Here is a 27,288-nt window from a genome sequence, read left to right on the forward strand (position 1 = left end):
GTAACCGGAGCAGGAATTTGAATTTGGATCTTCCACATCTTAGGAGAGTGCCCTCACTACCAGGCTATAAATTCACACTCATTGTTTAACATGGCCCATTGACTATTCATCATCACTCATGGCAATTCATAGCCATTCATAATAATAATTAAAGGAAAGAGAAGCAAAAATTGCTAAAGCTACACAGGCCTCATGCAAGACATTTTCCCAGCCATAAAAAACACTACCCCAGATATTAAAGCATGGATCCCAACCACAACACTAATGGCTCAATACTCAGCATTAACAGATTGAATAAGTCTCTTAAAGGAGGTGTCTGCTGAGGCAAACAGATACAGTCTATAATGCTTGGAGAAAACATGCAGAGGAAAATAACCACTCTATACAACTGTAAATGAAGCATTTTTCTTTTCTTTTTTCTTTTGAGGTGGGAGATTGGGGTGGGTTTCAGCTGCTGCAGCAAAATCAAAGACTTTACCCTCATGAAAAATCATGTCCATGATACCCAGCAAAAAAGGGGGCCTGCTGTCTCTGCCTTTCAACAAAGATCACAGGTGCCAGGAACACTGAATTTCCTAAGAAGGATAAAGAGGAACAGAAGGCAGGGGTACAAAGAGGGACACTAAAAACTAGATTAAAGACCAACATTTTCAGACCAGGATGCAAAATAAAACTATAAAATTGTATTTAGCATCCTAAATAAATACAGTTATCCTGGTCTAAAACATTTGGTTTACAAGGCTACAGTGCTTTGTAAGCCACCAAACAACAGTAGATAAGATACTGCCCACAGAAAACCCCACTCATCTCAGCGAGACTAGTTTTCTAAGGATGTCTGACTGTGTTCTAAAGAGGAGACCCTTTCCCTTTCTGAACCTCACTAGTGAGTAACGGGAATGCCCATTTCCTTATCAGAAATATTCTTGGATGCACATATTGAGGCTGAAATTTGCAGAAGTACCTTGGTGATTTAAAAGCAGAAGTTCCACTGAAAGTCCATGAAACTTTTGTTCCTAAATCAGTCAGGAACTTTTGAAAATCCCACTCAGAAAACAATACAGATAAGATTGCATAAATCTTTCGCCTTTTACTATTAGTAGGATTTTCTAAAGGCCTCAGTATTAACCTAAAAGTCTGCTCCCAATCAAGCTAATGCTCCAACTGAAGTTAATGGTAAAATGTTAGGACTTATGACAACACTGAGCATGCCTGAAGAGACCCTCCACAGAACCATAGAATCATAGAACCGGAAGAGACCTCAGAAGGTCAAGTCCAGCCCCCTGCTCTAGGCAGGACCAATCCCAACTAAATCAACTTGGCCAGGGCTTTGTCAAGCCGAGACTTAAACACCTCTAGGGATGGAGACTCCACTACTTCCCTAGGGAACCCAGCCCAGTGCTTCACTACCCTCCTAGTGAAATAGTTTTTCCTAATATCCAACCTGGACCTCTCCCACCTCAACTTGAGACCATTGCTCCTTGTTCTGCCATCTGTCACTACTGAGAACAGCCTCTCTCCATTCTCTTTGGAACCTCCCTTTAGGAAGTTGAAGGCTGCTATCAAATCCCCCCTCACTCTTCACTTCTGCAGACTAAACAGACCCAAGTCCCTCAGTTTCTCCTAATAGGTCATATGCTCCAACCCCCTAATCATTTTGGTTGCCCTCCACTGGATCCTCTTCAATGCGTCCATATCATTTTTGGAGTGGGGGGGCCCAGAACTGGACACAATACTCCAGATGTGGCCTCACCAGAGCCGAATAAAGGGGAATGATGACATCTCTGGATCTGCTGGCAATGCTCCTCTTAATACAACCTAATATGCCATTAGCCTTCTTGGCTACAAGGGCGCACTGCTGACTCATATCCAGCTTCTCATCCACTGTAGCCCCCAGGTCCTTTTCTGCAAAACTACTACTTAGCTGGTTGGTCCCCAGCCTGTAACAATGCTTGGGATTCTTCCATCCCTAGTGCAGAACTTTGCAATTGTCCTTGTTGAACCTCATCAGATTTCTTGTAGCCCAATGCTCCAATTTGTCTAAGTCACTCTGGACCTTATCTCTGCCCTCAAGTGTATCTACCTTTCCCCCTAGCTTAGTGTCATCCGCAGACTTGCTGAGGGTGCAATCCATCCCCTCACCCAGATCATTAATAAAGATATTGAATAAAACCAGTCCTAGAACCGAACCTTGGGGTGCTCTACTAGAAACTGGCCGCCATCCTGACATCGAGCCGTTGATCACTACCCGCTGGGCCTGTCCTTATAGCCATCTTTCTATCCATCTTACTGTCCATTTATCCAATCCACATTCCCTTAACTTGCTGGCAAGAATATTGTGGGAGACCGTATCAAAAGCCTTGCTAAAGTCAAGGTCTATCACATCCACTGACTTTCCCATGTCCACAGAGCCAGTTACCTCATCATAGAAGCTAATCAGATTGATCAGGCACAACTTTCCCTTTGTGAATCCATGCTGACTATTCCTAATTACTTTCCTCTCTTCCAAGTGTCTCAAAATGGATTCTTTAAGGATCCCTTCCATGATTTTTCCAGGAACCGAGGTAAGACTGACCGGCCTATAGTTCCCTGGATCTTCCTCCTTCCCTTTTCTGAAGATGGGCACTACATTTGCCTTTTTCCAATCATGCGGGATTTCTCCTGACCTCCACAACTTTTCAAAGACAATGGCCAAAGGCTCCTTAATGACATTTGCCAACTCCCTCAGTACCCTCGGATGCATTAAGTCTGGACCCATGGATTTGTGTACGTTTAGCCTTTCTAAATAGTTCCTAACCTGTTCTTTACCCACCAAGGGCTGTCCATCTTCATCCCATCTTGCGTCACTTGGGATGTACTCTTTGTAACTCTCTTGGAAATCATTTCTCACAAGCGAGGTCAACAGCAAAAGATTACTTGTTTGGTCTTGCAAACACAGGCTCTGGAAGAATGTGTCTTTTTATACATAGACACAAATTTCAAGCCTTTCACGATTGGACAAGGGGCTGTTCAGTGTGTTCCTGACCGATCACAAAAGTTACCACTAGGGATGTGAATGACTAGTTGACTATCAGACAAGCAAATGCTTATCAGACAGTTGACAGGCTAGTCGACTAGTCACTTCCCCCCCTTTCTGCCTCTATCAGAAAGAGGCAATTAGGGAGCGTTTCAAAGCAGCAGCACTACATGGTGCCGCCCTGAAACACCATGTGCAGCCCGGGGCCAGCTGGGGTATCCCCAGGCTGCACGCAGAGTTTCAAAGCAGCAGTGCCACGTGGAGCCAAGCGTCAGATGGGGACTCCCCTGCTGACCCCAGGCTCTGTGAGGCGCTGCTGCTTTGAAACGCCACGTGCAGCCTGACGGTGGGCTCACTGCAGCACTTTTGCCTTTGAAGTGTAGCAACAGCCGTAGTAATTTGCATTGACTATTCGATTAGTCAATCTAAATTTAACATCCCTAGTTACCACTACTGTGTCCTCTTCAGAGGAACATACTACTTATGTGACTTGTTCTTGAACTCCAAAGGCCATTCTGCATCTTTCAGTTTCAAGATATTTGTGTGCCCTTCTTGTTCCCAAATTGTTGGGGTTTTAAATTCAAATGCACTCTCATTCACAAGGGGAGCATCTGGCCAGTCTGAACACTGAATAGGTATTACACTGACATTCCTTCAGAGTATTATTCCTGCGTAACTACCAGCTGAAACATTTTCCCACAGAACTGGGCAACATTCAGTCACTAGTCCTCCCTTTGACTCAGACAGCTATCCCAGATTTTACTCTGTGAAACAATTTGTCCCCTCCATGAAGTTCTTAGGTACCCAAGCAAAGTATACATTTATCAATCAAAAACTACATATCACTCTAAAAAAAAAAAAATCTTTTCTACTGTAAAGAGTGATGTATGCTGGGTACATTTAGGAATCTTCAAACTGCATTTGCCCCATCACCAAATGTCTTTATTAACCCACTTACATTATCAAGTGTGTGGGACCCAAAAAACCCTACTTGATGACTATTTCAATGAGTGTCAAATCATGAGTTATCGAGGCAGAACCAGAACTGGAATGATAAGGAGTGTATGAATGTGTTTTGTTGTTGTCTTCCTCCACGGGTGACCTCAGAAACACAGCAACCAAAAATAAATGAAATGACAATATTGTAGTCAATTACTCATTAAAAAAATCCATATAGCACTGTAAACGTAGACAACCCTCCTCCCCCACAGGAGTGCCACCTGTGACTTCTTAAAAACCAATCCTGAAAGAGAGTGACATCTCAAGCCAATAAAATTGCTACCATTTCAGTTGATGAGGAGACTTGCCTCACAGAAGAGAGTGAGTTTGTCATCTGGAAGAAGTCCATTGGCCTCATCCAAGAGAAAGTCTCTTCTAATGAACTTCTTGAATCCCCAGTCCTTGCCTTGTACAAACCGATATGCTCGCTGGCTCTCTGAAAGACAGATGTGTTGGTTCAGACAAATGCTAGTGCTGTTAGCATCAATAAACACAAGCAAGTGACTCAGCAGATAAGAGCTACACATACCCATTGCTTTTGTTTCTTCTCCTTTAGCATTGAGGATGGAGAATTTGAACTTTGCACGAACTTCACTCTTTGGACAGCTAACCAGTAATAGGTAGAGGGACAGATAATCTTTACTTTCTTCATCCAAGCCCTTAGGGTTCACACGCAAACACCTGTAGAAACATATAGTTGCATGAGATGTGAGGAACTATTTTCTGGCATAGCATTGAATAGAAGAGTGAATTTTATACAAAATGAACAGCAAATAAATTCTGCTACACTGACCACTGTCTAAGGTAAACATAACAAGAATACTGTGTGATATTTCTTCTAGATTACATTTCCTATATGAGCGCCTAAATTCATATCTTTGGACCTACCTGTCTATAAGACAATCAATTCAAAATCATGAAAGGGTTATGTACTTATTATGGAGAACATTGAAGACCATAAACTATAGAGACAGATGCTGATGTGTATGTTGCATGCACCCAAACACTGTGCCAGGGCAACAATATCTTTTCCCTGAGTGTGTATGCGCCCAGTGTGCTAAGGACATAACTGATCTCTCCTGTCTGTATATGCTGGGTATCTTCTGTAACATTTCTTACCATTTCAGTTTATCATTGGCTCCTGATGAAAAGGTTGAACTTTTGATGACCTCGCCCATTTCCTCCCGGCAGAAACTAAAGTTGTTTATGGTCCACATGTATGAAAACTTTACCACTTTAATCTGAAGATTCAAAACAAAGAAGCAATTCAGGGTCATAACTGTGCATACTGAGTGGAGTTCTAACAAATTCAAGGCCATGAAAAACAAGTCACGAACTGTGAAATCTAGTCCCCTGCTATAAAATCTGATCTTGTGTGTGCTTTTACCCTATCCTATAAAAATTACACTGCTCTATCGTGTGCATCTCAAATTGGGAGTCCTGATGCAAAAAAAAAAAAAAAAGTTGCAGGGAGGTCACAAGGTTATTTTGGGGGCAGCTGTGGTATTGCCACTCTCAGGGCACATCTACACTTCCAGGAAGATTGACACTCTGGAGGTCAATCTGGCGTTCAATTACCAGTGGGTCTGGTAAGGAGCCACTAAACTAAATGCTGAAGGCACCCCATCAAGCCTAGTCAACAGGAGAGTTTCTCTCGTCAATCTCCTGCTATGGGGCCACCCCAAAGGGGGAGGGGAAAAAATAGATGCAAGGTAGATCAACTGCAGCAACACAATTCACATAGCTAGAGTTGTGCATCTTGCAGCTACTTTCTCCTTCAGTGTAGACTTGGCCTTAATTCTGTGCTGCTTTCAGAGCCAGCTGGCAGGATAGCACCCTCCTCTCAAAGCTGCACCACGTCAGCAGCAGTGCAGAAGTAAGGGTAAGAGTACCACACACACACACACACACACACACACACACACACACACACACACACACACCCACCCACCCTACAAAAAAATCTTACAATCCCCCACAATTCCTTTTTGGTTAGGACCCCTACAATAACAAGATCTGTGTAAGTTTACATTGAAGAAGCTGAAAAAATGAAAATTCACTATTTTTAAAAATGTTAAAAGCTAGTTCCCCCCAGCACTGTCTCCTCGGTGCGGAGAGAGGCGGGGAAGGCAGAGGTGCAGCACTGCAGGACCCAACAAGAGCAGGACTACTCAGTCCCAGCTTGTGCAGGGTTCCAGACCTACCCCCACTGCAGTTTAAATGTAGCAGGAGCTGGGCTGTGGCTCCTACCACATTTAAGCTGCAAAGCTGCAGAGGGACCCCTTAAATTGTGTAGTCGATACAAATTGTATCAACACCACAATTAGGCAATTACCCGCTTCTTAACATCCTTAATTAAGATACATTGCTCTACCTACACCTATGACTGCACTGCCCAGCAACCCATGGAGAGTTCTACCAAGGCCCTTGACCTCCTCTCTTGTATGTGAAAAGTAACCCAAGGGAAACAAAACTGAATCTAATTCTGTAATAGCTGCATCTCCAAAATGGAGCACCTCAACTTTTTCAATATACCTCAGGAAGTTCCATAAGAGTGGAGACAGAGTGACATTAGCTTCCCACTTCCTCTGACCTGAGTCAGCCTGTGCTGCTTCCATTCATAGAAGATCCAGTTTAGAGATGAAGTGATCTAAATATTTGTAACTAAAATCTACTGTAGGCCTGGCAGCAATGGTTTAGGCAGTTAAAGTAATTAGTCTTTCATTTCTGAAAACCTGGGCTCTACAATTGTTTAGATCACCAAGCTTCTTATTGTGTGGTGTGATCTTATCAACCTGTGAACATCTGGGCACATTGTGAATTTACCTGAGTGTAGCACCAGCTTTCAGCTACAGGTCCACTCGACATTTCTGCCGGAGGAGGAGGACTCGGCACCCTTGACATCGCCAGTTTGAAGATTAAACAGGATTTCACAAGTCAGCGAAAGAAATAGCTATGCTGTCTTCAACCTACCGAGCCCCCAAAAAGGAGAAAAGAGCAATTCCATTAGAATTTGCAGGACATTTTACTCAAGGATAAAAACAAAACAAGACGTGACGCCCATTCCTCTTTTAAACACTTTTAGATTAGAGATGTGAACATGTCACCTTTTACACAATTAATTGATGAGCTTGGACTCATTGGTTAATCCTAACTGTTACATGCAGGCCCCTCTCCCCCCACCCACTGCCTCTGTATCAGAGTCGGGGGGGGGGGGGGGGAGAAGGAAACCAGTGCACACAGAGCTGGCTTTTCCAGCTCCCCGCACATACAGCTCCCACAGAGCCACATGCTCCACCACTGCCACTAATACAGCGAGGGGGGGTGTTAGGTGGGAGCCAGTATGCATGGGGTGCCACCTTCCACACAGCTGCCTCACCCTCGCTGCTGCCTCCCTCAGAGACAGCAGCGCGGCGTGAAGGAACTGGTGGAAGCCAGAGTGCATGGGAAGCCCACTACATTGACAGTGTGACTACACCTTGAGCAAACATGCCAGCACTAGTACTATTAAAATAGCAATGTGGATGCACTGGCAACAGCTTCATACCCAGGGTCCTTGGCTTGCTTGTATAGCCCACGTTGAAGTCTGTGCCAGCATATCTACACCGCTATTTTTAACAGCATAGCTATGGGAAAAGCTAGCACAGGGATGTCTACCCAAGCTGTAATTACACTTCTGACTGCAGTATAGACATCGGATCACAAAGAAGGAAATTAGAGACAAAGACCATATTCACTTCTCCTTTCAATATACGAACACTTAATGGGAACAAACCCAGAATACAGAACCCTAACCCCAAATCAAACTAGGGCACTCCCTACTTGACTTGCTTTTATTATTGTTCTTCTCAGGTCTTTGATGAAGGTCCCTGACATTTACGCATTTTGATTTTGGCACATTCCTAAACTGTTATACAGCAATCTCAGAAGAATATACACAAGCTAGTACACAGCCCAAACTTATTCCAATTGTGGGGCTTGGCTTTACTGGTTGCTGAGAGGGATGTGAAGGACTAGTTGACTATCCAATAAGCAAATGCTTATCAAATAGTCGACAAGCTTGTCAACTAGTCGCTCCCCGACTTTGCTGCCTCTATCATAAAAAGGCAGCAAGGTGTGGGGGAAGAAGGAAGTACTTCAAAGCAGCAGTGCTGCATGGAGTAGGGATATAATAGTGTAGTCAATAGATAAGCAAAAGCTTATAGCTTAATGCTATAGACTACACGCATTCCTCCCCTCCCTTGCCAGTTCTTTTTTAGCAGGCTGGCCAGCAGCCGGGCTCAATCCCTGCTTGCGCTGGGGTCCAGGACCTACCCCCACTGTGCCTCTGATACAGAAGCAGCAGCACAGAGTGGCAGGGGCTCTTCAGGGGTGGGGAGAGAGCACACTGGCTGCTGGTTCCACACCAGGTTACTATAGAATAGTTGAGTAACCGATAAGAATTCATGAGGTTACTCGACTGTTCAATTAACCGATATTTCACATCCCTAGCATAGAGTCTGGGGCCAGATCCTGGGCTCCACGTGGTGCTGCTGCTTTGAAATGCCACTGCGGGAGCTCGAGCTCCTGCAGCATTTCAAAGCAGCAGTGCCGCATGGAGCCCGGGGTCAGTGGGGAGTCCCCAGCTGACCCTGAGCTTCACGTGACACTTTCGCCTTTAAAGTGTAGCAACAGCCCTAGGGCTGTTTCTACAATTCAAAGGCAGAGATGCCCTATCGACTAGTTGAATAGTCAATTACCCGCAATTTAACATCCCTAGATCTTATTGTTTCTGGTATTAAAAATAAAACATTGAAATGCACGTACTATTGGAAATCCTTATGAGATAAAGTTTTGGTGCCCTTTTTTAAAAAACAAACCCTCCCAACTAACTAGGGTCCCCCAGCATCAGGCTCCTCCTGGCATTTCAAAGCGTCAGCGCTGCGTGGAACTAGGGATCAACTGGGGAGTTCCCAGTTGATTCTGGGCTCTGAGAGATGCTGCTGCTTTGAAATGTTCCGGGAGCCCGGGCTCCTGCAGCAGTGTTTCAAAGCAGCAGTGCTGTGTGGAACCCAGGGTCTGGCCCTAGGCTCCACACAGCGATACCACTTTGAAGTACACCCTTCTTCCCCTGCTTTGCTGCCTCTTTCTGATAGAGGCAGCAAAGGGGGGTGAGGAGTGACTAGTCAACAAGCTTGTGACGATCCAATAAGCATTTGCTTATCGATAGTCAACTAGTCGTTCACATCTCTAGTGAGATCTAATTTCAATCTCTGAATGAAAGCTATTCTGAAAAATTATGAGAGGAGTGGTAGTGAAATTACAGGGGTCCTTATGCTTATTAAAAAACAGGAAGTTATACAACTATCAAGTAGTTTAAAGAAAAAGGATGGAGGTAATAGTGACTGGACAATTGTTATTGAATGTTCACAAGGGGTGGGGGTGGGAAATGTTACAAGGACTTGCTTTGCAAGGATCTATAAACTTCTAGGTGGTGGTCAGAACTGTGGTTTCATATGCCCTATTTAAAGCTGGCTTTATTTTTCTGTCTTCATATTGCTGAAATGACGATGTGGTTTTCTCATTCTAATTGTAGTAAATATGGAAAATACTGGCAGCAGGCATGAGACTACCTGGCAACTTTTTGATGGATCTTCCCCGGCTGCAGCTCTGCAAACCTGCTTGAGACTGCAGGTAGGGCAGCACTGGGAAGAGGAGCCAAAGGAGATGCTGAAGATCAAAGGGATGCTCAATACCTCCCTGTGCTGCATCCTGCTCTTGCACTTGGACCCTGGGTTTGGCAAATCCCAGCAGCCCTTGAAGGAAAAGCTGGGATATGCCGTCCTTGGGATGCACCCCACCAAACCTCACTGCCCCCTTTCTCACAGTCACTCTTTCTAGCTGCAGGCACATCTGCAGGGCTGCAGCCAGGGAAGGAAGCGCTGGGACATGTCAATCACTAGCAACAGGCAAGTCTGCACGACTCTATACAAGGAAAGTATGCGCTAGCACTTCCTTCACCAGCTGCAGCCATGTGCACCTGTCCTCCACTTACCCGCAACGCTCAGACAGAATAGAAACTATTTTGCTGGTTAACAACTAACAGATTGTTAAAAAGTGCATTCTACTGCACTCAACACACTTTTGCAATGTAAAATATAAACACTATCAAGTGCTGTTAAATAAAAAAAACTTAAAGGGGGACTGACTATTCCTCATTTTAAGAAGTGCAGAAAGTTAACTTCTTCTGGATAAAATGTACCATAGAAAAACCATTTACTAAAGGGGATGAGCAAAACCCGGACATGTTTGATGAGCCTCATGTGAGACATGTTTACTGTCACTGTTGTAATCAGAGGCAACCAACATAATAATTTAAGTCCCTATTCCAAGCTTCCAGCAGCTCTTCAACATTTGTTGCATTCAGTAGTAGTGTATGCCACATTTGACATCCAAAATGAGACAAAAATCAGTGATTTACTACTAAAAACCCAACCACCAAATGAAAGGCAAATGACTTGGACATAAGGAAGTTACAATTTTTTAAAAACGTCAACAGCATCATCCTCAGTGTAGAACAAAATGAGCAATTTAAATAAAGCACTTTTGTCCAAAACTCATTCCTCTGGGAAGATTTAAATTTGCAGGTCCACTGACCGATTTTGAAAGTGAATTAATAAAAGAAACAGCATGCTTGTTAACACAAGATAATTGATCAAAAACAGCTACAGCGATTTTTATAGGAGAATTTATATTCTTTGCAATAGTATTGATTATGTGCAAAACCCACAAAGAAAGGTATAGTAAAAATCTTAAATTGATTGCATAGTGAAAACAAACTCTGTGCTTCTGGTTTGTACAGTATCCAGCATAATAGGCACCCTTTTTGTCCTTAGGCACTAATATAATAACCATTATTAATAATAATTGCAATAAACCTAATCTTCAGGCTTATGCATGCTTGGCATTATTTAGTCTTTATTTTCTCAACACGCCTAACAGTCCTACAGCATGCTGTGAATGTTCAAATTGTGTAACTGACATCAGCTGGAAAAAGGAGGACTGATGTCCCTGCTTTCTTGTGACATTCAAAGGAATTCTCATGAAGATGGAGTCTATTTAACAGCCATAAGTATGCTGCAATGTGCATTGACAATGTGGACCACTTAGATTAAAACATAGCATTTCTCACACAAGCAGCAATTCCATGGAGAGGTTCTACATTTGAAAGAGCAACTGAAACTAGTTTTGGAGGGATCAGATAGTAGTGTCATCAGCCTGTGATCTACCTGAGTCTCAGCAGAAGTCTTGCTTGATTTTATCAAAACTAGAACCACAGAAGGATAAAAATATAAAAAGCAATTAAAATGAACTATGGAGATCTGTTACTTGGCCAACGAGAGTGATCCTCAATACAGTAGAACCTCAGCATTATAAACAACCTCAATTCCTGAGGTGTTTAACTGAAACACTCATAATTCTAAACAAAATGTCATGGTTGCTCTTTCAAAAGTTTACAACTGAAATTGCCGTAGTAAAGTTTCAAAGCTGTATTATGCATAAGAAAAAGTCACTTTCATTTAAATTAAATAAGCATTAAAAACAGTTATTACACTGTCAAATCTTTTAAGATCCCCCCCCCTTTTTTCAGTAGTCTATGTTTTGCACAGTACTGTACTTGTTTACAGGAGGTCCCCAATTTACAAACAGGTTATGTTTCAAAAGTTTATTTTGCTTGGAACTCAGAACACATTTTCCCATAGAAACAATGTCATAAATGGTAGTAAGGTTCCCAGGCTAGTCCACAAATGCCTATTTAACTCATAATGTAGCTGAAATACTGTATATCTGCAATGAAAATTAGTAGAAATAGTTTATTTAATCTTGAATGCTGTTGCTTGAGGAAAGGCAAGTTTAATTAGAGCAAGATGAGGCAGGTGGAGATTCTGAAGGGGACTTCTGGGCATTTCCCAGCCACTCACTCTTCTCCCCTCCCTCCCCACTTGCATGGGCTCTGTGCCAGCTCCTGCAGCCAGCCCCATCCCGTCTGCCACTCCTCTCTCCCCACGAACTGCACCCAGCCCCAAGTAACCAGGAGCAGGGGGCAGTCAGTGGCTGGAGAGAAGTGGCAGTTTACCCTTCAAAGCGCAACTTCTCTCTAGCCACTGGCTATGTGACCATTCCCTGCTCCTCCAGTCAGCATTTGCGCTGCCCACCACCACCTGCGCTTCTTGCCTGTTCCCTGAGGCAGCAGGTGAGCTTTTGTTTCTATGTGCAGATGTCTGTAACATGGGGAGTGCCTGTATTTTGGGTTGTTTTTTTTAAGTCCCTGCTACTGCCTGATTACATACTGCGGGTTACAAATAAGGTGTGTGCTTGACTGGTCAGTTTGTAACTCTGGTGTTTGTAATGGAGGTTCTATTGTACAAAGGTCAAAAGTTGAGTCCAAACAAAGAAAGATGAAACATGGCTCATAAGAAAAAATTCTGAATTATTTTTAACAGAAGATGCAAACTGTACAATGCAGATACATATTTATGCAGAAATTTGTCTCAAGTTGCTGAATAAAGATGGTGGAAAATTGTGCAAGTACAAAAATCACAGACAGCTGAACATTTTAATTTGTACACACTCAAACATTCCAGTCAACTCAGCATGTTTTAGCACCTTAGACTGGTGTTGTCAAAAGAATTTGTAATAAGGGGTGCCCTGAAAAGCCCAATTAAAAATCAGTAAAGGGATTTGGTGTCAAGTGCCAGAAACAAGAGTGGTTGGTTTAGCTTGCTAGCAGACAGGGAACTACATTATATGTTCCGCTTATAGGAGTGCAAGCTTGTCATTGTGAGCGCTCTCACATTTGAGGAATGTTTATGAAAATGAAGAGTATTTAATATCATAAACATTTTATGGGGTTTCCTGGGTTCATTTTTTCTCCTCCAGGAAAAAGCTAAAAAAGTTTTTTTGGGTTAAGTTTAATACCTGTTAAGGTAAATTAGCAGAAGAGTCCTGCCACCATATTGCATGCAGAGGAATTACATTAGTAAGCTCCCTCGAAACGGAGGATTCTCAGCTCAGCAGAACCCACTGTTATCTGCTCTTTAGCTATTTCTTCACCCACCTTGCAGTTTTTGTATTAATGCCTATTTTCTTCATCTTAAATAATTACCACCAATGTGGTACTATAAGAATGCTTTATGGAAGTCAAGCTAGATTAGATCTACCACATTTTCCTCGTCCAGATCTCCCCCCCCCCCAAACTTCAGTAAGCCAACATTGCATTTTATCTAGTTTCCCATTTACCTCCATGTCTTCACTGTTTCTTTCAAAATCTGTCCTAAAGCAGGAGTCTCAAATTCAATTTACCTTAGGGCCAATCCTCATAGCAGGCCAGTGGGCACCCCCCTTTCGCAGGCCTCCACTTATTCCACCTCCACTGTGTATCTCCTGGTCCCTCCTGCTGGCCCGTGCACTCACCCCACACATCCCTTGGGCCCCCATCTGCTGCTCCTGGGTGAATAAAAACTCATGGAAGCCGCTGCTGCCTCCAGAGGCCATACAGCAAGACTAGAGTAAATCCCTGCTCCACGGGTGGGGATGGGAAATGGGAGGGAGGGAGATGTGTGCAGAGATGTCCCTTTCACGGGTATAAACTGTGAAACTATTGACTCGTTTTGTGAAAATGACTAGATATCATGATGCCAACTCTCCTGATTTGATCACAAGCCTCCTGATAATTGGGGATTTCCCCCCCCCCTAGAAAGTCCCACCCACCTGATTAGAATTAAACCAGATATGGGAACTTCACTACTTGACAGCTCATGTGCCATGATTAACTGACTGCTCTGATTTAGTAGATTGACTTGTTTGCTGGTGCACAGTATTAGAAGAGAATCTCAGCATTCTTTTTCTTTTTTTAAAAGGAAAACTTTGTCTCAAGGTTTGTGGAAAAGAGCTAAGAAATGTGTCCCAAGTTCAGCCAAATACTTCAAACACCAGATGTCAAATTAAAAGATCCCCAAGTGAAATCTGTGATTTCAACAAGTCATTCTCCTTTTGAGGGATAGGCAGACTGATTCACGAGTTATGAATACTTAGGGGATGGGAATACAGTACATGCAAGTTGACAGCATTTCTTTCTGATTCCAGGAGCCCAGGCAGAGTCCAGGATCCTACAAAAGACATGAAACTGAGTCTCAATCATAGAATACTAGAACTGGAAGGGACCTCGAGAGGTCATCAAAGTCCAGTCTAGTCCCCTGCCCTCACCGCAGGACCAAGCACTGTCTAGACCAGTGTATCGCAACCAGTGGTACAAGTCCCCTTAGGGGTACTCGAGAGAAGGCTGGGGGGGGTACATGAACACAAATGAAATGTGGAGAGAACTGAATTTTTGTTTTAAGTTTTACTGCGCTTGAAATTTTTGGGTGTAAAAAGTACAAAAATTATAATCGCTCACCCAGCTACGATTAAGTTGTTTAAACAAATGTGTTGCAATAGTAGAAATAAAAATTGTGTGTCTGAAAACTATAGGTATTGGGGGTTCTTTATTTTTTTAAAAAGGTGTACTATATAAATAAAAGGTGAGACACACTGGTCTAGACCATCCCTGATAGATGTCCGTCTAACCTACTCTTACATATCTCCAGAGATGGAGATTCCACAGCCTCCTTGGACAATTTATTCCAGTGTTTAACCACCCTGACAGTTAAACTTTTCCTAATGTCCAACTTAAAATTCCCCTGCTGCAATGTAAGCCCACTGCTTGTCCTGTCTTCAGAGGCTAAGGAGAACAATTTTTCTCCCTTTTCCTTGTAACACCCTTTTAGATACTTGAAACTGCTGTCATGTCATCTGTTTTCTCTTTTACAGGCTAAACAAACCTAATTCTTTCAAATTTCCACATGAGCCATGTTTTCTAGAACTTGCATCACTTGTTTGCTCTTCTCTGGACCTTCTCCAGTTTCTCTATATTTCCTAAAATGGACACCGTATGCCAGTTGAAGCCTAATCAGTAGAGTGCACTGTTGACTCATATTTAGCTTGTGTTCCACTATGACCCCTAGATCCCTTTGTGCAGTACTCCTTGTCCTATCCTCACAGGCCAAGATGAACAAGTTTTCTCCCTCCTCCTTATGACACCCCTTTTAGATACTTGAAAACCACTATAATGTCCACCCCAAGTCTTCTTTCCAAACTAAACAAGCCCAATTCTTTCAGTCTTCCCTCATAGGACATCTTCTCTAGACCTTTAATCATTCTTGTTGCTCTTCTCTGGACCTTCTCCAATTTCTCCACATCTTTCTTGAAATGTGGTGCCCAGAAATGGATACAACACTGCATCAGAGGTCTAATCAGCACAGAGTAGAGCAGAAGAATGACTTCTCCGGTCTTGCTCACAACACTCCTGTTAATGCAATTTAGAATCATGTAACAAGAAATACCCTGTCCATTCTTCTCTGAAAAAACAAAAAGCTCTCATGCCTTCTTCATACAGAATAAAGGGGGGATGGGGACGAGGAGAATTCCAAGTTCTTCCCTCCCCTTTGTAGGTCAGTTTGAAGTAGAGCTCTGTGCAGATACACTTATCTATCTGTGGATGTGGATATCCGTGAGAGAAATTGGTATCTGCTGATCTGCAGGGTTCTACCACTGGGAACTGCAGCATACCTGTGCCAGCTGCTCCTCCTAGCTGTGCTGTTGTACTGCCCTCTGCTCTGCCCCCAGTCATGTTTCCTGTTTAGGGTTGTACAGCCCAGCAAGTGTCAGGGCAGAGGGTGGTGCAGCTACACAGGCTGGCCAGTCTGCTAAAAAAGTACTGGCAAGGGAGAGGAGGAATGCTTGTAGTATATAGCATTAACTGATAAGCAAAAACTTATAGGTTAATTGGTTAATCGACTACACTATTATATCCCTAGGTAGCACTACAGATATTTTTCATCTAGGATTAGTAAAATTAGTCCTTGGAGTAGGTGTTAAGGAAAATTTTTTAAGTCCTGACTATGAACACAGATTATTTTCTTCTGTTGCACATGGACTGAACTCTGGTGAACTGTCTCCAAATTCAGCTGGAGTGAGTAAGCTGTTGGGATCCCCACTCCACAAAATGGGCAACACATTTTCAAAGATTCAAATAGAATCAGTTGGTATTTATCTAATTCTTCAGTTATTGGGTTGTGTTCTACCTGTAAAGCTGGGTCCTAAAGAACAATGTGGATAATGCCTGTATTGTGCACAGAATATACTAATGGTTCTAGAATGGTTTTATAAGCACAGCACAGGAATGACTCATAAGACCCAAACATTACGTTTGATTATATATTAGTCCTATACAAATTATTTGTTCATTATTTTTAAGTGATCCATGTCCACTGCATTTCTCGTAAGTAGTTTATGCTATAAACAGGACAACCAAAGGCAGGAAAATCATAGAGACAATAGCTATTCCAGCTAAAAGTGGAGTGCAACAGTTTTTCAGTTTACATAGTATGGAGAAAAAATATAAACTATTATAAATCGAAAAACCACATGAAAAAGATTTAGATAAAAAACTGGGAGAAACATTCTACTAAAATTAACAGTAGGAATAAGACCCTCCGGAAAAGGGCACTTTTTCCGGAGGATCGGGGCCAGTGTAGACGCTCTTTTTCGGCTTTTTTAAAAGCCGGAAAAAAGCGGCGGACATTTTTATTTAAATGCCGCGGGGGATATTTAAATCCCCCGCGGATTTCCCTACGACGACTGGTGAAATTTACATGCCCCTTCCGGAAAAGGGGCCAGTGTAGACGTAGCCTTAGGGTCTGGATTATTTCACTCTGGTACGTATCATTACTAATCTTCTGAGTCTCCCTTCTATACCCAAGAACAAGAAAGCAAAGTGAAGGATGAAACCTTAACTAAGAAGGTATTTGCTTTGTTGGGTTAAAACAGGAGTGGGGAACCTCTGGAGTACCAGCTGCATTCAGTTCATAAGGATTAGCCACTGGTGGGCTACCAGACGTTATGTTTACCTAAGCAGCTGCTGACATGTCAGTGCCCAGTAGCCGCAGTTCCTGGTCCACAGGCAATAGGAGCTGCATTACAGTCTCTTCATCTCACACATGAATAAAAGATTCTCAGATTGCTTAACAAGAGAAGAGAAACAAATGTCACCAAGCCTTTGTAAGCTAACATATCAATCTACATCTTAAAAGCGATAGAAATGTAGCCGTGTTAGTCTGGTGTAGCTGAAACAAAATGCAGGACAATGTAGCACTTTAAAGACTAACAAGATGGTTTATTAGATGATGAGCTTTCGTGGGCCAGACCCACTTCCTCAGATCAAACAGTGGAAGAAAATAGTCACAACCATATATACCAAAGGATACAATTTAAAAAAGTGAACACATATGAAAAGGACAAATCACATTTCAGAACAGGAGGAGGATTCGGGGAGGGGGGAGGAAGGAAAGTAAGTGTCTGTGAATTGATGATATTAGAGGTGGGGAGAGTGGGATGTCTGTGAGCTAATGGTATTAGAGGTGATAATTGGGGAAGCTATCTTGGTAATGGGTAAGATAGTTTGAGTGTTTGTTCATTCCTTCCCGGAGAGTGTCGAATTTTAACATGAATGACATTTCAGAGGATTCCCTTTCAAGTGCAGATGTAAAAGGTCTTTGTAGCAGAATGCAGGTGGTTAAGTCATTGAGAGAGTGTCCTTTCTGGTTAAAATGGCAAGAAACTGTTTTTTCTTTGTGATCTTGTCTGATATCTGTTTTGTGGGCATTAATCCTTTGGCGAAGTGTCTGAGATGTTTGTCCAATGTACATAGCAGACGGACACTTTCGGCACATGATAGCATAAATTATATTTCTGGATGCGCAGGAATGTGTGTTCTTGATCTTATAACTCACTTGGTTAGGTCCAATAATGGTATCAGCAGAGTGAATATGTGGACAAAGCTGGCAACGGGGTTTGTTGCAAGGGAAGGTACCAGGGTTGGTATTAGTGTGGTATGTCCTGTGGTTGTTGGTAAGAATCATCTTGAGGTTAGGTGGTTGTCTATAGGAAACTATGGGTCTGTCTCCCAGAGCCTCTTGGAGTTTAGTATCCTGTCCCAGTATAGGCTGTAGTTTATTGATAATGTGTTGGACAGGTTTAAGTTGGGGGCTGTAGGTGATGACAAGTGGTATCAAATAAAAGGGCAGTCAAAAAAAGAGAACCCTATTTAGTTTAACAGGAGACTGGGTCTTTCAACAAATAATAAATAGGCTGGGTTGGAGCGGGCTATGTTATAGTCTGTTTTACTGTGAAGTGTGTGGGACAATGTATCTACAAAATGCTACTATGACTGTAGGAAGATGAAGGCCTAAAACTAAAGTCCATGTAGCACAGGTTGAAGCCTGAGGCCTAGCTAACAAAGGATAAAACATGGCTAACATACAGCAAAGCTATGTTGTGAGCAAGAGGTAGGCCCCACTCATAGAACTTGGCACAAACCGGGCTGAGAGTGTAAAACACTAATTGGCAATAGGCCCAGGTATAGAACATTAATTGGTACTAGGTACCAACTGTAAAACAGTAATTGGTACTGGTCATAAGTTCAAAGCACATTCCAAAAGAATGGTACCGCCAGCTCATTAAAAAAGACCTTGGTACCCTCACTCACCACAGACAGAGCTAGGTTCAGGAAAGGGTCTAAAATGACAGCATAATAGACAGCGATGATCTAATCAAACTGCGAGGTACAGAGCGATGGGTAAGGATGAAAGCGACTAATCAACTATCCGATAAGCTTTTGTTTATCAGATAGTCGACACACTAGTCAACTAGTTGCTTTCCCCCGCTTGCTGCCTCTTTCTGATAGAAAGAGTTCTGAGGGGGGGGGGGAGCTGGCTTAAAAGCCAGTTACCTCCAGCTCTGTGTTAGGGGGCAGGGTTAGGATTACCCCCAGTCCCAGCAGGGACTCTTGTACATTTCAAAGGTGGAACACCGCATGCACTTCTGCCTTTGAAATGTAGCAACAGTCAGGTGGGCTCTTGCTACATTTCAAAGTGGAAGCGCCCTTATTGACTAATCGAATAGTCCATAGAAATTCCATCGACTATTTGATTAGTTGATTAGTCTAATTTTAACATCCCTAGTGATGGGTGGTATCTAAGAAACGTGAGAGGGTGGGACGTGAGTGATGTGTAACTTGTTTGTTTATAAAGTGGTCATAGGCGTGTGCAGCACATTTCATTAGTGTGCACCCAAATAATTTTTTTTAAATGCACTTTGAACCCCCATTAGCCACATCCCTAACCCCCATTAACCACGCGCCTGACCCCCATTAGCCACGGCTCTGGAAGTAACCCTCTCCAGGCAAGATGGGCACATGACCAAAAGTAAAAAGTGTTGTGTGACCCCCAACCCAAGGACTTTTCCCACCATCCACCTACCAATAGGGATTAGTTTGGCCCCTCTAGTTTCTCTCTAAGAGTTTCCTCCCATGAGCAGAATGAATTATGTTGTGCACAAGTGCCGAATTCATGTGGCTTGTTTGGATGTGCCATTGTGGCACCCAAGTTATTAATAAATATCTACCTTTCCCCTCTGCTGCTATGTCTCTTTCCCTTGCTCCATCAACTTCCCTGCCTGCTGCCCCCCAACCCCTCACCCTCCTCTGCTGTCCTGACTCCTGCCCTTCTCACTGCTCTCAGCCTTCCTGAGACCTGCCCCTCCTCCACCAGCTCTTCTCTCCACCCTACGCCCACTCCTCCAGTAGCCCCACTCTGATCATGTGAGCTACCTCTCCTCATCCCTTCGTCTAACACCTCCCTCACCTCTCTCCTCTGGTGCTGGTCCCTTCCCTGCAGGTGTCTGCCCTTCTGCTTCACCCCCAGAATCCCTGGCACCTTCACCTTCCCCCTGCACCCTCCTGGTGCCTCCCCCTTCCCTCACTGCCCCTGCCCCCTTTGTCCTTTTTCCCCTGATGCCCATCCCCTCACCACCCTCTGCCCCCATTCTCCTCATGCCCCTGTGCCCTCACACATGACTTGCTCCAACCCCATCTTCCTCATGCCTACCCCTTCTGTCAAGCCTTCTCCCAGCACCTCCCCCTCCAATCCCCAATGCCCTTACCCTCTCCTCTTCCAGCATCACCGTCACCCCTCCCATTGACACCTCCCCTCCTGCCCTTTTCCTCATTGTCTCCACTTCCGCCCTAGCATTTGTGTCTCCTCTACCCTGTCCCCTTTCTTCCCCCTCTCCCCTCCACCTCCGTACAAGCCCCTTACACCCCTTCCTCTTTCTTCTTCCTCCACCCTCCCCCACCGCAAAAGCCCCTTCCTCTCCCACCCCTTCCTCTTATTCCCCCCCGCCTTACTTTCAGCTTCTGCCTTACAGCTTGCAGGGCTGGAGTCAGAGCCAGCCCAAGCTGGAGCGCCGGGGAGGGGCACCCCCGGGGCGCCGTATGGTGCTGCAGGGCCGGGCAGGGACGCCCCTGGGGCATCATACCGCACGGTGATGCAGGGCGGGGCGCCACGTGGTGAAGCCAGGACAGTCAGGGACACCCCCAGGGCGTCACGCGGTGCTGCAGGGCCAGGTGCCACGCGGTGCTATTGGGATGGGCGGGGGCAGCCCCGGGGCACCGTGCTGTGCTGTCGGGCCAGATGAGGGCGCTCCCGGGCGCCACGCCGTGCTGCCAGGGGCGCCCCAATGGCGCTGCGCCATGCTGCCAGGCTGGGCGGGGGCGCTCCCGGGTGCCGCACCGTGCTGCTGGGCCACGCTGTGCTACTGGGCCGGGTGGGGCCCAGGGTGCAAAAATGGCTTGGGCTACTAGGCCCGAGACATTAGGGTGTGCCTGGGCACACCCAGCATACTCCGTGCGCACGCCTATCAAAGTGGTATATATGAAGTAGTGTCTTGTAGGGGGGGGAGGGGGACACGACACTATCTTTGGCCATCCAGGGGGCAGTGGGAGTTGAGCTGAGGCCACTGTTATGGGTACATAAATGTAGTGATTCAGTAGGGTCTACTGACCACTATTACTGTACTTTGCTTAACAATAAACTTGGCCAGGCACCTTCAATCCTTATTTGATTTGTGCTCTTTGAAGGCTCTCTTGGGGTCTGTGGTGGTGACTAATTGTGTAAATCAACATGGCACACCTTACTGAGCACACACGCAAGCAGCCTTCGGTTATCATTGATGGAGCAGGAACCCATCGGGACGACCCCAACTAACTGACAACTAAAATTAATTAGAAACTGTTAAGACATTAGCTGCTAATTATCAAGTGTGAGCAGAGTATACAAATACTCATTACTCGATGCTGCCCTTTTGAGATGTTACATTTAAGCTTAACAATCTTGTTAATGGTATAAATCTGTAAGTTGCCCACAATACTTGTTTCCCTCAGAGCACATCTATACCAAAGTATTCATCAAGGTGTTGGAGAGCCCTCTCAAACCGGAAACATACTGCAAGCAGCAGCATCTTCCACCGGTTCCCATAATTTGTTCCAGAACCTATTCTTGAAAAATCACCACCTTCAGCCATACATCAGCCTTGGAGACCCCCAACAAACTCCTACCACTGAAAACCCCTCAATGGCATGTTAATCAAAACAAGCATAATTTTCAGTCCCTGATAAAAGCTGATCATAATTCTGCAATTTGCTATCAACTAGCTCTTTGTTGACCCTTCTGCTTTACAGGACAGAAGAGTTCCTTTGTAAGGGTGGGAGCGAGACACTTTCCAGGTTGCATGTATCTCTTTTGTGACCTTCTCAGACACAAAATGTAGAAAAAGCTCAAGTTGGCCAGTGCTTTCCACTTCAAAACCTCCTGAATTTACTTAAAATCAATAATCTTGCTTTCTTACACAACAAATCTTAACTTTGTCCACATTTAAAAAAGCGGATTTTTCTAACTAGCATATAGGTTCTAATGCCCAGTTCATTCATTTATACAGGCAGTCCCCGACTTACGCGGATCCGACTTATGTCGGATCCGCACTTATGAACGAGGCTTGTTTCGCCCCGGAGCTCACAGGCGGCGGGTCGCCACCCGTGTCCTCCGGGGCGAGAAAAGCTTCTCCCGGTCTCCCTGGTCTGCTGGGGGGTTCAGCAAAGCTGCTGGACCCCCCCAGCAGACCAGGGACACCCGAGCAAAGCCGCCGCCTGGGCGGCTTTACGAGCCAAGCCGCCCAGGCGGCGGCTTTGCTCGGGTGTCCCTGGTCTGCTGGGGGGGGGGGGGGGGTCCAGCGGCTTTGCTGGACCCTCCCCCCCCCCCCCAGCAGACCAGGAAGACAGGAGCAAGGCCACACGGGCGGCGGGGTCCCTCCGCCTGTGCGGCTTTGCTCGGGTCTCCCTGGTGTGCTGGGGGGGGTCCAGCGGCTTTGCTGGACCCCCCCCCCCCCCCCCAGCAGACCAGGGAGACAGGAGCAAAGCTGCACAGGCGGCATCCCGCCGGCTGTGCGGCTTTGCTCGGGGGCAAAGGAGCAAAGCCACACGGGCGGCGGGGTCCCTCCACCTGTGCGTCTTTGCTCGGGTCTCCCTGGTGTGCTGGGGGGGATTCCCCCCAGCACCCCAGGGAGACAGGAGCAAAGCCGCACGGGCAGTGGGGTCCCCCCCCCCCAGCAGACCAGGCTTTTGTTGCGGGACTCCTCGGGTAGAGCAGCTGGGGTGCTGCCGAGTTGGTCCTGTGGGAACCTACCGGGCAGCGCCCCAGCTGTTCTGTCCCAGGCTCCAGATTCAGCAGCTGTTGAAACTGATCAGGCTGATTCCAGGAAGCTGGGGGCAGAGCAACTCTACCTCTGGCTTCCTGTAGTCAGACCCTGGTCAGTTTCAGTGGCAGCAGCTGAATCTGGAGCCAGTTCCGACTTACATACAAATTCAACTTAAGAACAAACCTATAGTCCCTATCTTGTACGTAACCCGGGGACTGCCTGTATGTATAAATCACACTTAAATCAAATTAAGAATGCTAGTGAGCAATGTTCTGTTTTCATTCTGTAGCCCATTTTCCCAGGATCTGCACACAATGTCTAAATAAAAGCATTTTTTGTTATTAGAGAAAGTTGAAGCTTTGGAAAAAAAGGCACTGGAAATTGCTTTAGATGGACCTTGTCAAATACAGTCAAATGAATTCAACCATTTCTATACCACAAAAAGGTAGTCTACATCAACTATCTACACAGTGGATGTATTGATATTTCAGTTTGAAGTGACTATAACCATACTTTGCAATATACAGGACATATATTATGAGTTAAGTGTAACACTAATGTCTACAGAAGAGTATAGACATTTTAATAATTGTTACCTGAGAAAATGGGTTGGTATCATGAGCTTTCCTGGGCACATCTACATGTTTTGTTAGTCTTTAAGGTGTTGTTACACTATTCTGTGTTTTTTAAGTGTTCCTACAGTGGTAGGCATCAGTGCAGCTAGCAATATTTTTTTAGCCTCTTCCAAAGCAGAAGCTAGAACAGTATGTCCAGTTAAAGCTTATTGTTTGATTTTTTTAATTCCTCCTGTGCTCCTAGCTTCTTTATTAATCCAACACTCTCAAAGCTGAAAAGCCAGCTCTGTCACACAGAAATCAGCAATGTAACTCCTGTAATCAGCAACAGAATTTACTCACAGTGTAAAAATGACCTCCCAAGTATCCAAGTATTTGCTACAGAGTCATTGGTTCTCCGTCTTTTTTGTCCTAGGTAAGAAAAAAAAATCAAAGTAAATGGCACGTTAAATGTCTGCTGTGTATTTTCTTGAATATTAGTCATATCACCAGCATAGAAAGAGAGGTTCATAGAACATTCTCCCACCCTCATCGCCAGAGTTCAGTACATGGCCAGCAGTGAGAACATGAAAACGGGAGATGACTTTCTGAACACAAGATTACAATTGCCTCACCAACAAAGGACATATTTTAAACCCAGACTTGAGTATTCTTAATCTTATGTTACCCTTCTGTGCTTTCAGGAGTCTTTAGAACGTGTGATATATGATGCATTAAAAAGCCTCTTGAATATGCTGTTCATGCTAAAATCCCATAATATCCTGCAAGATTCTGAATTAGAAGTGAGGCAGCAAGCAATGTATCAGAACCTGAATATATAAATCGTTTCTATTATAAATAAAAGAATTTCTGTTTGATTCCCTTTTCATGATGAACAGCAAGCAGCAATAATCAGAGACTGGAACATTACAGCAGGATCTTATGTAACACTTCAATTGTGCAGACAACTAAGCTGAAGGCAGGAGTGGGGGGAACCTGAGCAGATCATTAGCAGTACATATTTCCAAACATAACAATTTGAACCTAGCCATTTTGAGCTTTTCATTGCTCTTGCAAGCAAAGAGTAACTCTGATTATTAATGTAATAATAATACCTTTTGCCATCTCTGGGTCAAACTTTTATCAAAATAAAACACCAAGATAGTTAGCTTATGGGTTGAGAACATGTGTGAGGCACTGCAATGGCAAGTCACATGAGGTAAATACTGAACAGAAAGGTGTGTAACAAGAATAAAGCTGCTAAACCTCTCCAATTGTATTTGGATCTAGAAAATTCATAATGACAGACAGATCACAAATCTAACATTGTGTACATTAAACCTGGGCTATGCTACAGAAATGTAAATTCCCAGCCTTCCTTCCCCTCCCCTCCCCCCCATTCCACTAATCCTAACACTGGTTCAGTTGGCCTGATGTGACACTAATCTACAGATAGTTCTGGCAGCTGGAACTGGTTTTATTTTTCAGCAGGTCTAACTGACACAGTAACAGCAATAAAGACAGTTAGTGGCCACAAGACTATCATCATAGATCATTGACCAGTTTTAACGCCAGCTCAACTGAACTAGTGGAAAATTTTTGTAAGGGTTCCCATTGTTGACACTGCACAACTGGAACAGCAATGGCACTACCATGGAAACTGTTTCAAAACAAAGTGTCCCAATGATAGTTCCCACCACCATTTGAAGAAGTTCCATTATGTAGGTACAACAACATCCTATATAAAGCTCCTGCTATAGAAAAGAGCTACTACTGTCTTTATTGACCACTTATAATCAAGCATACACCTAAGAAATTTAGAAATTCATTACAATTATAATATTTTAAAAGGTGCTAAAACCATCTTGTATCTTTCGAATATGGCCTTAAAAAGTGTAACAATCACCTTGATAATAGAAATGCCAAAGATTTTTCAATGTCAACTTTGTCAGACTAAGTGTTCCCGAAGTCCATGAATCAGATTTTACAGTAGTTAGAGGCTTATACTGTGTGCCTGTTTTCTATTATTGACTGTTTCTGATTTAATACCATGTTTTCAGTGATGCATTGACACTGCCAAAGTTCGAGGCCTCTAGATACAATAGTGACAAAAATACAACCCCGCCCTTGAGCCACATATCTTCATTCCAGATTCACAATGATGCAAGTGACATCAACGCAAGCCATTTCAGGCCTACCACTCTGGTTAAAAAACAAAACAAAACAGCACAGAATCAAGTCTGCGCTACACAGTGTACTTGAATAGTTTCCAGTTTAGAAAAGTCATTTTCGTAAAGCCTATAACCATTAATATTAATTGGGGCTACAGGTTTGTCACGATTGTGTGTCTCTGACCACATCTGCAGCCATAACTTGGACCAAGTGGTCCAGGGCCAGAAAGGGTAGGGGCAAAATATTACAGAGAGAGTCCCACCTGCAAAAAAATGGCAAGAGACAAACAGCTGGAACAGAGAGCTGGGTCAGTCCTGCAGAACAAGAACCATAGCTGAGAGCAAGGCAGACTCTCTCTGAGGCCACCTCTCTTTCCCACAACCCTACTCACCTCAAGAAATAAGGACCTCCCAACCTAGGCTCAGGACCAGACCTCCCCACACTGTGACTTTATACACTCATAACACATACCAGAGTTACCAGGATTGCAATGTGATTTCTGATAAAAAATGTGATGACAGACTTGCAGTAAGGATGTTAAGAAGCGGATAATTAACTAATCGTGTACAGGCAGTCCCCAGGTTACGTACAAGATAGGGACTGTAGGTTTGTTCTTAAGTTGAATCTGTATGTAAGTCGGAACTGGCGTCCAGATTCAGCCGCTGCTGAAACTGATCAGTTTCAACAGCGGCTGAATCTGGACGCCAGTTCTGACTTACATACAGATTCAACTTAAGAACCCCAGGCATCCCCAAGTCAGCTGCTGCTGAAACTGATCAGCGGCTGATTCCAGGAAGCCCGGGGCAGGGGCTTCCTGTAGTCAGCCACTGGTCAGTTTCAGCAGCAGCTGACTTGGGGACGCCTGGGGCAGAGCAGCTGGGGTGCTGCTGGGTTGGGTCCAGTAGCGCCGCCGCTCCTCGGCGCTACTGGACCAACCCAGCAGCACCCCAGCTGCTTTGCCCCAGGCGTCCCCAAGTCAGCCGCTGCTGAAACTGACCAGCAGTGGCTGAATCAGGACGCCTGGGGCAGAGCAGCTGGGGTGCTGCCGGGTTGGTCCAGAAGCGCCCAGAGCGGCGCTACGGGACCAACCGGCAGCGCCCCAGCTGCTGTACCACAGGCGTCCGGAGCAAAGCCGCGGAGCACGGGGGCAGCGGGACAGCCCAGACGCGCCGTGGCTGTCCTGCTGCCCTCGGGCTCCGCGGCTTTGCTCTGCTTTGCTCCCCGTCTCCCTGGTCTGCAAACTAGGGGGATGGGGAGCAAAGCCGCGGAACACACGGGCAGCAGACAGCCCAGACGCGTCTGGGCTGTCCGCTGCCCGCGTGCTCCGCCGCTTTGCTTCGTCTCCCTGGTCTGCTGGAGACCAGGGAGACGGCCCCGTTTGTAACTGCGGATCCGACATAAGTCGGATCCGCGTAACTCGGGGACTGCCTGTAGTCAATACAATTTGTATTACGTACATGATTAGCTGATAAGGGGCCCCACTGAGGCTCTGCAGTTTAAATGTCGTAGGAGCTGGGCATGCAGACAGCCCGGCGCCTATTACATTTAAACTGCAGATCCGCAGCAGGGGTAGGTCCCAGACCTGGTGCAAGCTGGGACTGATGAGTCCCAGCTCACACCAGGTTCTGGACCTACCCCTGCTACAGATCTGCCTTTTAAATGTAGCAAGAGCTGGACCCAGCATGAGCAAGTACTCAGCTGTCCCGGCTCATGCTAAGTCTTTGACTGCTGTGACTCTGCCTCTCCTGCCCCCCCCCCCCAGCTCTTTTAAACTAGCTCTCCCCAACACTGGCTCCTGCTTCCACCCCCCTTGCTGCCTCTGATACAGAAGCAGCAACAGGTGGGGAAGCAAGTAGTCAACTAATCTACTACTCTTTTACATCC

The 27,288-nt window shown here is 44.9% G+C and overlaps 1 protein-coding gene across 7 annotated transcripts in view; it reads right to left on the reverse strand.

Annotated features, from left to right (window-relative positions):
* SPOP (speckle type BTB/POZ protein) overlaps positions 1–27,288 on the reverse strand; it is a 43,243-nt gene that overhangs the window by 14,223 nt on the left and 1,732 nt on the right. For 3 of the 7 annotated variants that reach the window (XM_075911545.1, XM_025183266.2, XM_006120441.4), the window contains exons 2-7: positions 23,596–23,664; positions 16,999–17,111; positions 6,839–6,981; positions 5,132–5,253; positions 4,542–4,693; positions 4,321–4,448 (exon numbers count right to left, since the gene is read on the reverse strand). In XM_075911545.1, coding sequence (XP_075767660.1) covers positions 4,321–4,448; positions 4,542–4,693; positions 5,132–5,253; positions 6,839–6,916 — 480 coding nt within the window. In that variant the 5' untranslated portion in view covers positions 6,917–6,981; positions 16,999–17,111; positions 23,596–23,664. Of the gene's footprint in view, positions 1–4,320; positions 4,449–4,541; positions 4,694–5,131; positions 5,254–6,838; positions 6,982–14,104; positions 14,161–16,998; positions 17,112–23,595; positions 23,665–27,288 lie in introns of all 7 variants that reach the window. The other 4 variants (XM_075911544.1, XM_006120440.4, XM_006120439.4 and 1 more) reach the window with 2 other exon arrangements.

This window comes from Pelodiscus sinensis, chromosome 29, assembly GCF_049634645.1.
Source record: "Pelodiscus sinensis isolate JC-2024 chromosome 29, ASM4963464v1, whole genome shotgun sequence".
NCBI classification, from domain to species: domain Eukaryota; kingdom Metazoa; phylum Chordata; order Testudines; family Trionychidae; genus Pelodiscus; species Pelodiscus sinensis.